Below are 14,769 nucleotides of genomic sequence, written 5' to 3' on the forward strand. Positions count from 1 at the left end.
TCTTTTTCCATTCATCATGCTGGCATCTGTATGTTGGTTCATCTCTTTGGAGGTTTAAACAAACTGTTTACTTCTGTGTAATTCTTTTTTCATTATTTCTTTGATAATTCATCTTCTCTACCCTCTATTTTCCCTGTTTAGAATCTGTGTTAATAAGATATGCAACCTTCCATTGCCTTTAACTGCAGTGTTCTCCCTGTTCTATTGTTGCCATCGTTTCATCCAGTCCCTATTTTTACAAACAGATGTGATCACACCACTTCTTTCCTGCAGCGCATCACAGTTTAAACTGCTTCAAAAGACACACAGTGCTTTTCAGGTTCTTTTTCTGCTTAATGTTGCAATCTCATCTCCCAGTTCTCTTTATAGTCTATGCTCTTATAAAACCTGATCAAAACTTTCAGTATGCTACTTTCTCTCAATTCTATTATTTTTGCCTGAAATATTTCTCTTCCCTATTTCACCTGAATAATTCTTACTCATCTTTCAGACCTCAGCTAGGATAGCATCACCTCCACTGAGTTTTTGGTAGTACTTATGAGGTTCAGAAGAAAGAGAAATCTACCAGAAAAAAAACACAAAGGAAATTCTTAAGACTTTGTTTACTTTGATGGGTAATATTTACTGTACTCTGTAAAAATATTGATAATGTTGACAAATATTGATCTAAAAAGTTTGGAACAACATTAACAGTGTGTTTTATGTACCAGATAGTGTTCAAAATACTTTATAAATATTATCTTAATCCTCCTAAAAGCCCTGTGATTTTAATGTTATTAATATCCCCATGTTCAAGAAATTTGCCCTCAGTCTCAAAGCTAGCAGGAAAGGAAGTCAGGATTAAAAACTGATTACTCTGGCTTCAGGGCCTGTGATCTTAACAACTATATTAACTATATTAACAGTCAATGGAGGATTTTGTTAATAAGTGGAGACATATTTAATATTTGAATGCAGACTTGATTATAACCTGCTAGGTTAAACAATTTATAACCCATATAAATAATTATGCTTTAATAATTACAAACAATTGCTAAATAATAAGCTCTTAATATTTTTGTCTAGGTGCTGCTTGACCTTGCTAGTTTAATTTTTGAAGAACAACAATCATTAGAAGTAATTCTGAAGAAAATAGCTGCCACTATTATCTCTTTTATGCAAGTGCAGAAATGCACCATTTTCATAGTGGATGAAGATTGCTCCGTGAGTACAGAGTATGACTTCTTTATTTTTAGAAAGACAGAAACTTATATTTCTGTAAGCACTGCTTTTAAACCTCATTTTGGTCTTAGAACCCTCTCTCAAACCCAAATGCATATGAGTATGTATATAAAACCAATCAGGGTATGAGCTGTTCTGGTTGAAGACAGGTAGGGGTGGAGGGTGGAGGGTGCCTCATCACCTTTTTTTACTTCTGTTCATGTACCCATCCCACCCTCCTGAAAATAATTACCATGGGAATGTGTGTTTCTGCTTCTATCAATGGCCACACTATCTTCGTGGAGAAATATATTGTCATTACAGTGTGCTGACTTTTCACGGTCAGGAACACGGGTGCCCTAGTTGCTATGAACAGGCAGACCAGACTCCTCATTCTGAATGGGTTGGGTATAAAAATTTCTTCTTGCCAGAAATTGTATAGAAACCAAAAGGCATAGCCCAGTAGGAGTATTACTAATGGTACCCATAAGTCCCATATTTTTACCAACAATGGAAAACCACTAAACTCTTCTAACTGGTAGATTTCAGTCCATTGATTTTGTAATGTGAAGAAACATTTTCAGGTGTCTGGGAAAAGATAGAGTGTTGTCACAGAGTGCTAGTTACACCAGGCCGGCCGTCTTGAGTTTGCCAGTAGAATCAGGGCCCCTGGCCTAAGGCAGTTTTTCTTTATGCACTTTCTCTCCCTTCTCAACTTATGAACCACTATTTCTGGGATATTTCTTTTTGCTGTAGTCGTTTGTGTTTCTTTTTCCTTTAGTCCCTGAGAATAGGCTGTTCATTTGTGGATTAATAGGAAAGAGAGTGTAGACTACCATTTGTATAGGTTAGTTATAATCTACATATGATATCTGAAGTTACGTTTTGGGGGGAAGTAGAAAAATAAAAGGTATTCAATATTTAATTTATATTAAGAAATTTTAGTTGATTTAGATATAAGGACCATACCGTATGAGCCAACATCTCAATCATTTGGGATGTGTATATATGTCAGATGAATGCATTGTTTAATACAAAATTCTCATTAATATCAAATGAGAACTCACTAGGCTAAAAGATAATCAGTATTTTCATAGATACTATTTCATATTTTTCAATCAGTTATAAAATCTTTAATATAAAGGTGATTATAATATAGTAGACATCATTTTAAATTTCAGGTCAGAATTCCTTAATGCAGTATGTCACTTAACCTGTAATTTTTGCTCTATGACCCACTTTTTGCATTTAATTTTTGAAAGTTATATGTGAAGCACTACTTTTTTTAGACAACTTAAATATCACTTTAATTCACCCTCAGTGGATACTTCTACCAGTTAACACCTGTTATGGTAGTACACTGATTTGGATCAGTGCTACTTGAAAGTATAGCACAACAATATGATTATTAGGATATTTTACTCACTTTTTGACCACTTAAGTTGTAGGTTTTAGAAAAGGAATTAGGTGACTTTATATTCGTTTGTATTACATTTATTTGTTGTTTTAAAATACGTCAACAGCGTGAGCAAAGGTGAGGAGGAAAAAAATGTACAGATTTCTTCTATCCTCAAATTAAACTATCATTTTTTTTCTGCTTTCTTCCAATTCTATATAAATAGAGCATGGGTGTAATGTGCTGTTCTGCTTTTTAATGTGATTTAAAAAAATTTTTTTTTCTTTCTTATTTTCAAGACAGAGTATTGCTGTATCATTCAGGCTGGAGTGCAGTGGCACGATCTCACGATCGCAGCTTGCACCCTCAGCCTCCCAGGTTCAAGAAATTCATGTGCCTCAGCCTCCCCAGTAGTTGGGATAACAAAGGCATGCCACCACAGCCAGCTAATTTTTGTATTTTTAGTAGAGTAGGGGTTTTGCCATGTTGGCCAGTCTGGTCTCAGACTCCTGGCCTTATGTGATCTGCCCACCTTGGCCTCCCAAAATGTTGGGATTATAGGCATGAGCCACCACGCCTTTAATGTAATTTCAGAAGTATTTCTCTATGTTGTTAAATTTTTCACAGTTATTTTAATAATCACATAAAGTATTACTGAATGAAACATCTTTTTAAGAAGGGATTCTTTACCTGGGATTTAACAACAATCAATGTACTTAAAGCTTAAAAGCCAAAACTTGAGAATTTTCAATAAGCATAAAAAATTTTGAAACTAATAAATCCATCAGTACCTAGAAAAAACAAATAGTACTTGTATAATCATTCTTCCAAGACAAAATCAGAAATTACATGAACAAAATGGGAAGCAGTTTTGAGGATGTCATAAAATGAGTACTTGGGTCTATTTTGTCCAAGAATAAGTAAAAATATATTACAAGTATTGGGGTCTTTTGTCAATTCCATAGCATGTATGTCTGTATCTAGATAGTTTTTATTACCTTGTCAAACTTATTTCTCAGTCTGTGTTGTCTATTTTTAGGATTCTTTTTCTAGTGTGTTTCACATGGAGTGTGAGGAATTAGAAAAATCATCTGATATGTTAACAAGGTAAAAGCACTTATTCTCTACTTGTCTTTATCACATGTATGTAATATTGGCTAAATAGTTATTTTATGACCAGTTTGAGTTAAGAAATACAAGCTACAGATTATTTTATTGGCTCTTGTCTTTTCTCACATTTCCAGTCCTGTCTTCCTCCATCAAGATGGAGAGACTATTGACCACAGTGACTTAAAGTTGTTACTTTGTTAAGTATTTATATTTAAATCAAAACTCATTACTAGACTATTATTTTGACAATGTGGTACAAGGAAGGGCCTTTTCTCCTATTAAAGGATTTTAGGAATTAGCAAAGGGCAAGAATGTAACTTGGAGGCAGATGGGGAATTCATTTGACTCAGAAGGTAGACCTGACCTTAAGCCTTTACCACTGACTTGGGCATGAAGTGGGTAGTCTAGGGAGATAAAACATAGTTTCTCTAACCAGAGAGTTTTCTGATGTCCTGGAATTGGGGTTCACATGGTCATAATTGAATAGCTGACCTTTATTTCCTTCTTAGCTTTGCTGATCATGCACTGAAGATTATATCCTGTCTCCACACCTATTCTATCCTGAGCTCCTGTGCCATTGCATTTCCTAGCAGATTTGACATTGTTTTAGTTAGTATTGAATCCTTTTGGAACGTATGAAAATGTGCACATTAATATATAGTATTTTAATTTTATGATGCTGTAATACCTTTTTTCCTTTTTGAAAAGAAGATTTTAGAAAGTTTCTAGGTAGGACACATGTAAATATTTGAATATTTTACTTTTTGGCTTGCATAAATAATGAGTTACTATATATAGATAGAAATATATACATCTATGTTTATATATTTACCTTTATCTCCATGGGACAATAGGAAAATCAGTATGATAATCATAGTAAAAGTTCAAAATGATTAATTATCTACATGATCTTTTAATATTTGTGGAGCAGCATATCCCTCTGTATTGTATTTTAGGTATTGGCTTTTGATTTTTTTCGTATAAATTCAGCCAGGCCCTGTAATTTCTTTTAGCAGTAGCTGGACAAATCCAGTGAATTGGTGTGATAGTGACCTCTACTGGTAAATATGCATTTAAAAAAACACAAAAATGTCTTGCGCTATATATATTTGTTTCTAAATACCACATTCCCTCTCTGTAGGCAAATAGAAAGTATCTTTCCACTTACTGATTTAATGATTCCAAGACAATCTTAGAATAAAGATTTTTTCTTATAAAGGATAAATAGGTCAGTGTGATTACCTTAAAAGAGACAAATTTACATGGATCATTTTACCTGATATATTAATTGACTTTACAATAATGAAAATCATTTCAACAGTAATAGCTTACGTTAATGAAACATTTAAAGTTAGCTTTTGTTATAGTGATACAGTAAAAGGCCTCTGAGTTTTTTTTATTTTAATAAAAATTAGATAACAGGCCTAATTTTGCAATAACTGAATTTAAAATAGTGTTTAGTAATGTTAACATTTTGAAAAAGGGCAAAACTAATATTGATGCTTATTTTTCACCAGCAGATTCTTTATTATGTTTCTAAAACTGATTATTAGTAGAGTTTAGGACTTCGATTCTCATTATTAAAAACTTTGCCAATCCAAACTTTGCCGTCTCTCCATTTGATGAAATGCTAGGCAATTTGATCTTAGCAGTAAGCAAATCATTCTTTTTAGGAAGTTATTTATCAATTAAAAAGCATAGCTCATTCAAGATTTTTCCAACCAATCCACTAATGACTTCATAAATTAATATACTGAAGATGGTTTTGAAATGTTAAATGTAAAACAACATATTCAGGGTGAACATTACACATAATTATTAGAAGGATATCATAAGAGGGATAAAGCATAGTAAGCTCTTGGGAGTTAAGTTGCCCAGGAATTTCTGAAGGGAGGCTCATTTCCAGATGGTGGGAAGTTTTAGAATTTTTGTACTTCAATTCAAGAGCCAACCAATTAGAAGGGAAAAATTGAGTATAATGTTGTGCAGTTTATGTTAGCTCTTATTTTGAGAAGTAGGTATTTTAGTGCTATAATTCCATACTAATTAACTTCATGTTCATTCACAAATGCACATTTGTGTCATAAAATGACAAATACATAGAATGAATCCTTTTAGGTCACTTTCTTGGAATATACCTATTAGTTTATACTTGTTATTGATTATCATATTAGAAAATATAAGTGTAATTAAGTAAGTAAAGACTACTACTTTAAAAAATTGTGGATACACCGTAGAAGAATGTAGAAGTTAGACTGATTGTATTTAAATGTAAATATTTAAGTTTCACCACGTAGTGGGCTTACTAGCTATGAGACTTCACGTAAATTATTTAATCTCTCAAAGGCTCAGTTTCTTCATCTGTAGTGGTAGTAGGATTATAGTAAGAATTAAATGAGATAATGTATATAAAATGCTTCAGAAAGTTTCTGGCATGTAGTAAGCACTTAGTAAGTGTTAGCTATTATTTCCGTGTCTATTTGATTTTTTTTTTTTTTTTGGTCTTTGGTTTACATTAGCCTGCAGTGACTCCCATTTAATTCTAAAGCACAGAAATTTATCTTTTCCAATTCCATGTACCTAATTCTGTCATCCCAACAATGCATTCATATACGGTTCATTGATACACATTGTACAAAAAGCCTTAAATGTGTGAGTTAGTCCAGGTCTTCCAAGAAACAGATGCCAAGATTAGATTAAATGTGCAGAAATTTATTAGAGAAAACACCCTGTGAGAACCAGAGGGAAGAAGCCAGGAAAGCCATCAGACTAACACGAAAGTCTGACCCAGAATTAAGGAGAGGAAGAAAGAAGGAAGGAAAGTTGTACAGAAGTATCCTAGACAGCTGAACAGTTCTAAGGAAGGTTTGGCAAGGCTGCTGGGAAGTCCTCTAGCTGAAATTTACTGTGAGAAGAATACTGGACCTCCCAGGATTAGGCCTACTTTAGTGTCCCTAGTGTGCTCAGTCTTTTTGTCTGGGACCAGCCCTGGTAGAGGTGACCTCAGTGCAAACTTGGTGATGGCTTCCAGAGCACAGCAACTTGAGACATTGGTTAGCTACTCTTTCTGCAATTGGAGCTCTGAGGCACATTCTAAAGACCACTATAATATTCCCATCATTAAAAGAATGAGATCCATATTCCTTGTATTACACTTTCAAAATCTTTCACTATCTGTCCTAGCCTAACATTTTCAGCCTGAAATCATCATTTTATTCTTGACAATCTCTAACTATTTAGTGTTTCCCAATTACACATAGAACTCTTCCATGTCAGCAATGTGTTTTATACTGTTTTGTTTTGTTTTGTTTTTTCCTGCCTGGAATACTCTACCTTTCATTCCTGATGTTTCTCCTTTAAAAAGTCTCAGCCAGCTGTGAATTCATCTCTCTAATGCTACTTCTTCCCTATTCCACTCCATTTAGGTGCTACCTGTCCATCTTCTCCACATGTGTGGTGCTTGCATTGTTACACTGTATCACTTAGGATTAGGCTTGACTGTGGATCATGAAAACCCAAAATAAAAATAGCTTAAACAATAACACAGTATTATTACTGTCTCCTGTAAAAGCCCAGAGGTAGCCAGCTCAGGCTTGGTGCTATAGCTCTGCTCCACAAAGGCCTTGGGGACCAAGACACCTTTGGACTTTCTACCTTACATCCCTAGGGTATGGCCCTTTCCTTAAGGGTCAAGGATGCAGCTCCAGTCATTATATCCACATGTTAAACAGTAGGATGGGGGACAGGGAAAGAAGGGACAGACAGCAGGTATCACCTGTCTCTTAGGAAGGTTACTAGAAGCCATCACAAACATTTACTCTTACATCCTGTTGTCTAGAACTTAGCCATATGGCAATACTAAGCCACTAGGGTGGCTGAGAAGTGTGGTCTTTATTCTGGGTGGCCATGTATGTCCAGACAAACAGAAGGGGAGGAGAATTACCAAAAGACAACTGGCAGTCTCTGCACTAGACTCTACCCAAATAGTCCATGTAATTTAAACACATTATTCATTCTGTTTCAGTCTTCTACTAGATTGTAAGCCCCTATGACAGTTACTGACCTGTGTAAGTTTGTCTCCCATATACTGTTAAGGGTGCCTCTAATGGTTAAGGTATTCAATCTGTATTTATTGAGTTTAGGAACTAAAAATTTATCAACATTTCTTATAGAGTAAGAAACAAACATGGTATCATGTAACTTTAATAAATCTAATGCTCAGTTTTCACTTAAAGTAGCCATCGGGAAAACCTAAAAATTTCAGGGAGTTAAATAAGGTATCAGGTATTTGTTGATTTATAACTAGTTTTTCTACTTCTCCTTCTGTATATTAACTAGTGTAAGTCTGAATTTCTGATCTCTGACAAATTGCTTAACCATTTTGGATTTTTTTCTGGCTCCTACTCTTATAATAATGATGATGATAAGAATAATAATGGTTATTGATATGATAATTATCATTTTAAAAGAGATTTTACGAGGATACTTACTTCTCCAATGTACTTCCTTCTCCTGGTGGTCACCTTTTCATTTTTCTTCTTTTCACTATAGCTTCTTATTTTCTTCTCTCTAGGCTGCTGCTATTTATAAAATATTTATAGTTTTAAACGTTGTTTTATTAAACTAAACCCTGCATTTATATAACCGTTTCTTGAGTGTCACCCAGATAATATGTGTGAAGTAGGACCTCAGGAGTGTATTAGATCTGATGTATATGATAACTGGCATGCCTTCGCAGACTCTCAGTCTAGTCTCAAGAAATATTCAAAGTTCATTTACTCTTATGTCACTCTTCTGTCATTTCCTTTTCATTCTTTTTCATGTATACATAATACTAGACAAGTGGTCAGTACTTGGTTTGACCAAATTACACTTAAAGTAAAATGTACAACAAAGGGAAGACTGAAATATTTTGACCAGGAACAAGGCCACAGAGTTTGAGAATCTTCATGGAATCACTAGCACTGAAGGACGCCATATGAAACCACTGTCCCAAGAAGCAGCTGGGGCAGGTTGGGTGGGAGGGACAGAAGATAGGCAAAACATTGGAACTTTGGAAACTTAGAGCAAGTGGACATTTTTCCTGAGATGTATGCCGTTGTCACTCAGTATCCTTGAGAAATTGGTTCCAGGAACCCCTGCGGATATCAAAATCTGCAGACACTAAAGTCCCTTGTATAAAATGATGTAGTATTTGCCTATAACCTATGCACATCCACTCTATATTACTTACAATACCTAATACAATGTAAATGCTATTTAAAGAATTGTTATGTTGTACTATTGTTTAAATGTATGTTTTTTTTTTTTTTCTTTGACTTATTTTCGGTACTGCAGTTGGATGAATCCAAAGATGTGGACTTGTGGGTACAAGGACCAACTATGTTTTATCTTGAAATGTCTAATATTGTTAGGTTTTCCTACTTCTTTAGTGATATTACAATTAAAATAAGCGGGTCCTTATAGATGGAGTAAATTTCCATAACCTGACCCGCTTTGCTGAATTCATCATCACCACAAGGGAACATACGGAGTTTCCTGATGAAAAAAACACGTTCCATTCTGTTTTTCCTCCCTTGCATTGACACTGTACCCCCTGGCATCAGATTAGTCTTTCATGTTCAGTCTGTTAAGCAAGGGACTGGAACATAAGTGGTAAAAATATTGTAAGTTCATAAAATTTTTTGAGGAAGATAAATTTTTAATTTTAAAAGTATCATAAAACATCTCAAAGCAGAAAAACTGTGTAGAGAGGAAACTGAACAAAGGGAAAGATGTTAAAGAAGACACGACAAAAAGACAGAAGGAGAAAGAAAATAGACTTGAGAGAAGAGCTTTAAACATTTTTTCTAAGCTGTTTGATTTTTCCCTTGGTCTTAACATATGTAAAATACTGTTTTATTGGGATGGATAGGTAAACCCAATAATGAGGAAGTAAAACAAGCACTAGACCTTTGGCATTCTATAATCTGATGAGAAAATAAGACATGAAGGGACATATGAATTTACATTAAATGACACCAAAACTCACCATGCCCATTTGTAATGAGAATAAGGCCATTCACCTTTATAAAACTTGTTGAAAAATTGTGGGATTTTTTTTTTTTTCAAAACATTTAAATTATAGTAACTGACAAAGTTGTGAATCATCAAACACATTTAAAGCTGCATTTTTCATGTAAGTATATATTTTGCCTTATAATTTAAGGCTGGTGTTTTTCTCCCTTAATCATTTATTTAACCGTTTGCCTATGCTTTTTTTTAACTGCACAGAGGGAACTCATATCTGTTATTTTCACAGGGAACATGATGCAAACAAAATCAATTACATGTATGCTCAGTATGTCAAAAATACTATGGAACCACTTAATATCCCAGATGTCAGTAAGGATAAAAGATTTCCCTGGACAGTAAGTAACCCAATTTTAGACTTGAAGCTAGAAGGCTGTTTTCCTATCAGATCTGTATTCACAGTTATTATTCTTAAACTGAAGGACTGGCTCTAGAATTGATTGTTTAGGAATGATCTGTACTTTCCCTCATCTGAGGAAGGAGAATAAAATAGATCATAACATCTATTGAAAGCTGTACTTGGGTATTTTTCTTTGTACTTTTTTCACCTTTTTAAATATCTATGAATAAGTAACCATACTGTTTTTGAAGTAATTTAGCTATTACCTACATAATGTCAATGACATTCCTTAGAAAATATTGCTAGAGTTTTTGTCTTATTTGCAAAAATTAGTTTCCGTGTGGCTTGAACTGATGCAATTGGTAATCCGTCATAGTGAGTAGCTCTGGGAAAATGGATGTCTGTTTTTCTTGACCTCAAAGCTACAAATATCTTGTTCTCAGAGACTGGAAAATTTGAATTATAGTATTCTCTCTCCCCTTTCAGGAAAGTATTGCACTTTGAGGCAGCTGCCTTGATTTTGTTATTTGGATGATTTTGTTATTTGGAGACACTGTTAGAACTTTAGCAATATAGCAATAGCAACAGTGTTATTAGTAAAGGACAGGTTTGTAACATGGTGCATTTTAGGTGCCATTTAGATTCTGCCCCTCTTGTTAAATTATTAGGGGCATTTACTACACTAGTATAGTAGATACTGTACTTCTACTTCTCTCTTTTTTTTTTTTTTACTTATTTTTATATTTTGCTTATTATTACTATAAGCTGCTTGGAAAGTTTAAAGTGAAAAAAAATCCGATATTTTTAACAAAGTAAAGACATTGCTTTATATTACATTTATGTGAACTTTATTATAATTTATACATTTTCTGCTTTCCAATGTTCTCTAGCTAATATAAAAGTTGAATATATAGTGCTTTCAAATGTGTCATATAGTTTCTATAGCATCTAATGGACAAATCAATCTCTTTACCATTTTAGCTATTTTGTTCTTTTTATTTTTGTTTAGACTGAAAATACAGGAAATGTAAGCCAGCAGTGCATTAGAAGTTTGCTTTGTACACCTATAAAAAATGGAAAGAAGAATAAAGTTATAGGTAAAGCCTTTCCTTTAACCTATACTCTAAACTTATTTTTAAAAATGTATTCCCAGCTATACTTCTTTCTTTCAAATGTAAGGAATAAAATGTTTAAAAACAGATAAAAATTGAAATGATAGAATAATTAAAATAATTGATAAATACGAACAGACATTTGTTAAATATCTTATAAACTATGGTGTACTTTTATAATTATTATCCTATTTCAGCAGAATTTTTTGTTTAGGAATGATTGATGATGTATTGAAATTTAGTAGACTGCATAAGAGATATCAAGTGATAATGTGTATTGTTTTAGAGTCTTATTTCCTGAATGTTGACTTTTTTAAGAATGTAGTTTAGATTATAGGTTATATTTATTTATTCATTTAATAAATATTTATTGAGCACTTCACTGTTCTTGGCAGTTGGGATAAATCAATGAACAAAGCAGAAATCCCTGCCCTCAGGAGCTTATGTTCTTAATATGATTATAGAAAAACCTCTACTTCAGGAATGATGGAAGAATGCATTCTCAGAAAAATTGGATGATGTTTCCTTTTATTGACATATTTGTTTCCTGGTATTGCAGTTATGTAAAGGTTAAGTAGGATTTTATATGCCAGTCATCCATATTGATGTTTCTGAGATGTAGTAAAAAAGGTCTGGACTGTTAACATTCTCCTAGGAACCTGGAAATAAAGAAAATATGATAACTTTTTAAGGGTTAAATTTAGAATTAAAACTCTAATGGACCAACATTAAGATATATAAATATAACTTTAAAAGTCTGAATACTTTTCCAGTTGCAAGATTTGACTATAATTTTATTGAATGAGAGTTTTAGTCAGAAAGAAGGGGCAGAAGGTATCAGTAATGAAAGTAGAAAAAGAAAAGACAGATATTAAAAGTGACTGTCCAAGTTCTGTGCAAGAGTAAAGTAACATTTGTCCCTAACACAGAGATGTATGTGGAGAGTTGCATCAGTGTGCACTGAGTATTCTGACCATATGGTGAGCCTTCACTAGGTTCAATGGATGCATCAGGTTATAGCTAGTAATATCTTTCCTATTCCCAGTCCCTCTGCCTAGAATGCATCTGTATTGTGAAAGGGATACATCAGCTTAGTACAATTCAACATTCTATGACTCTGATTTCCCTTGTTCTGATTCCAGTCCCAGCAATCCAACTTGTACTGATTACTTTCTTTTCCAGTGTAGGTTAGCTCATGGGAAGAGAATGCATTATTCATGTCCTCTCAAATATACTGGTTGCCCTGACAGTTGTTTCTTATTGTATGAGCTGGACTTGAGGCAATGGGTTGGAGCTGCAGGTGCTTGTACTTCTGTTTCTGGGACAGATCTGTTTCTTTTGGAACATTGATACTATTCTGGTTTTATAAATCAGTCTTATCAACTTAGTTACTGTGACGCCACCCCAGCAGTCTTCAGTATGCTAATCTAGTGCCTAAGCTCTAGGGTCACTCCTGACCCTGGTGAATTGTACATTAAAGCTGCTTAGAAAGCAGCGTGCCAACCCCCTGCTGGGCAGTTGAGTCAACTTGTCTACAGTTCTCCGAGAAAAAAGTAGAGGCTAATGAATCTGTGAGATCTTTTTAAAAGATTGTCACTGATCAGATCTCTAACATAAGCAATAAGAGAAAACTGCCAAGGGCGCCTTACAATATGATACCAAGTAAATGTTATAAAATTTTATTTCCTAGGGAGGTCAAGGGGAAAACTATATTATAAATGTTATGCTGTTTAAAATGCTTTTTTATAAGTATGAAGATTTACTACAAGCTGTCTTTGGCCTTTGAAAATGTGAAATTAAATTCCAGAAGGAATGCATTATTTACTAGTAAGTTGTCACAGGAAGGAAAGCAGAGTGGCAGCTTGCTCCATCGAGTCACATCTTCACTTTTCCCCAGCAGCATTTCTTTGGAGTAATAACTGGGAATGGGGAGTGGCTGGAGGAAGTTACGCATCAGGCCCCTTTGTCACTTTATGTGAAGGTAAATGAGAGCGAGTTAGGCAACATGGAAAGAGCACTGGACTAGGGGTCGGACTCACAGCACTGTGTTAGCGCTACTCATCTTCAACCACACTTATGGGCACATTACTCACCTCTGTGGAGTTGAACTTAGTAATTTTTCAGATCTGTTCAAAATTCACATTCTGTGATCCTGTCACTGTGTCAGACAAGTAAGCAAAAAATAAAAAAATGACACAATCAGACTTCTCTTGGCATGTATTTTGTATCACCCTACTTGATGACAGAGCCAAAAGTAGGCAAATGTTGATTTTGGAGAGAAAAAATCCTTGTAAATAAAAAGAAAGGAAAAAGAAATGATTTCTCTAGTCGGGTTTTGTGTGGGGTGAAGGGAGGTTCTCAAGCAGATCCCAAATATAAGGGGGAAAATTTCCAGTGTTCCCTGCTACTTTACAAGAGTGACAAAAGTAAGAATTTGATTTCTGGACTATACTTATGTATCTACAGTTGCAGCATGGAAAATGTCATGGTTGTGGACAATTTGTCTTACATGTCATAGGCCAGATTCCACTATTATGTAATTCTAATAGAGAATCCCTATAGAGTTACATGCAGAAAGACAGATGGACACATGTGTTTTTTGTAATCTTCTTCCTTCCTCTCATTTTTTCCATTACTGACATTTAGATGGAATTATAGACATTAGACCACTATGGGGCCCGCTGTCCCATCACATTTATTCCCTGAGGTATTGTTTCCTATCAAATGTTTTCTTAGCGCTCTGGCTAATACACAGTGTTTCCACTACTTTGCTTCCAATACTTTTAAGGAAATATATTTCTCATTGAACGTTCATTTATTTTAACTAACTATTTTCCCTACTTATTATGCTAAATATGCCTTTTTCCCATATCATATTTACCAGACATTTTAATGCCTATTTTTTCCATATCAATTTCAGGATAATTTTTCCAGAAATTAGTTCTATTCCCATTGAAAATTTTTTTTTCAAAAACAGATGCTTAGAACATCTCCACTTTAAATAGCTTGCTTTTTCATCTCCTTATTAATAAAGAAAAGCATAAAAATAAAAATTACAGTGCTGTACCACGCATTGTTTGACAGAGAAATATGAGAAATAAATATGTATTTGTAAGCTGGTTACTATCGTCATCCTTTCTCATGTACACTGTAAGAAGGTTCTGTTTTTTACTTCCACAATGAATTTTCTAAGTCTCTTACACTTTCAAACTTGTTCTGTTAGCCTGTTTGAACTGGCTAAACACCTACATCATTCCGATGCTCCAAATGGCGTGTTTTAGTTCCTTTCTATCAATAAAATTTGGGAGACCTGCATGCCTGCAGAATTTTTTTGAGTAGGCCTCAATAAATTTTTGAATCATTGATTGTCACTGCCACATCATCTTAGCTTACTCTGTTAATTTATTTTGGCTTTATTTAATGAATTACTCAGGGTTGGACCTTTAAATAGGTGAATGCGTGGAGAGATGAGCTGCTCTTCTGTGTGTTGCAGTAGAATTCCAAGGCATAAATAAGTATTCTAATATTATGTTAGCTTA

At 34.1% G+C, this 14,769-nt stretch overlaps 1 protein-coding gene and 1 long non-coding RNA gene across 3 annotated transcripts in view; one reads left to right on the forward strand and one right to left on the reverse strand.

Moving 5' to 3' along the window:
• PDE5A (phosphodiesterase 5A, cGMP-specific) overlaps positions 1–14,769 on the forward strand; it is a 128,829-nt gene that overhangs the window by 59,628 nt on the left and 54,432 nt on the right. For both annotated transcript variants that reach the window (XM_011977595.1, XM_011977596.1), the window contains exons 6-9: positions 1,066–1,203; positions 3,636–3,703; positions 10,008–10,116; positions 11,128–11,215. In XM_011977595.1, the coding sequence (XP_011832985.1) occupies positions 1,066–1,203; positions 3,636–3,703; positions 10,008–10,116; positions 11,128–11,215 (403 nt within the window). The remainder of the gene's footprint in view (positions 1–1,065; positions 1,204–3,635; positions 3,704–10,007; positions 10,117–11,127; positions 11,216–14,769) is intronic.
• LOC105537907 overlaps positions 11,733–14,769 on the reverse strand; it is a 57,435-nt gene continuing 54,398 nt past the window's right edge. Inside the window, exons 7-8 of the long non-coding RNA XR_001005799.1 lie at positions 13,324–13,388; positions 11,733–11,889 (exon numbers count right to left, since the gene is read on the reverse strand). This is a non-coding gene — a long non-coding RNA (uncharacterized LOC105537907). The remainder of the gene's footprint in view (positions 11,890–13,323; positions 13,389–14,769) is intronic.

Source organism: Mandrillus leucophaeus, unplaced genomic scaffold (genome assembly GCF_000951045.1).
Source record: "Mandrillus leucophaeus isolate KB7577 unplaced genomic scaffold, Mleu.le_1.0 Scaffold181, whole genome shotgun sequence".
Lineage (NCBI taxonomy): Eukaryota > Metazoa > Chordata > Mammalia > Primates > Cercopithecidae > Mandrillus > Mandrillus leucophaeus.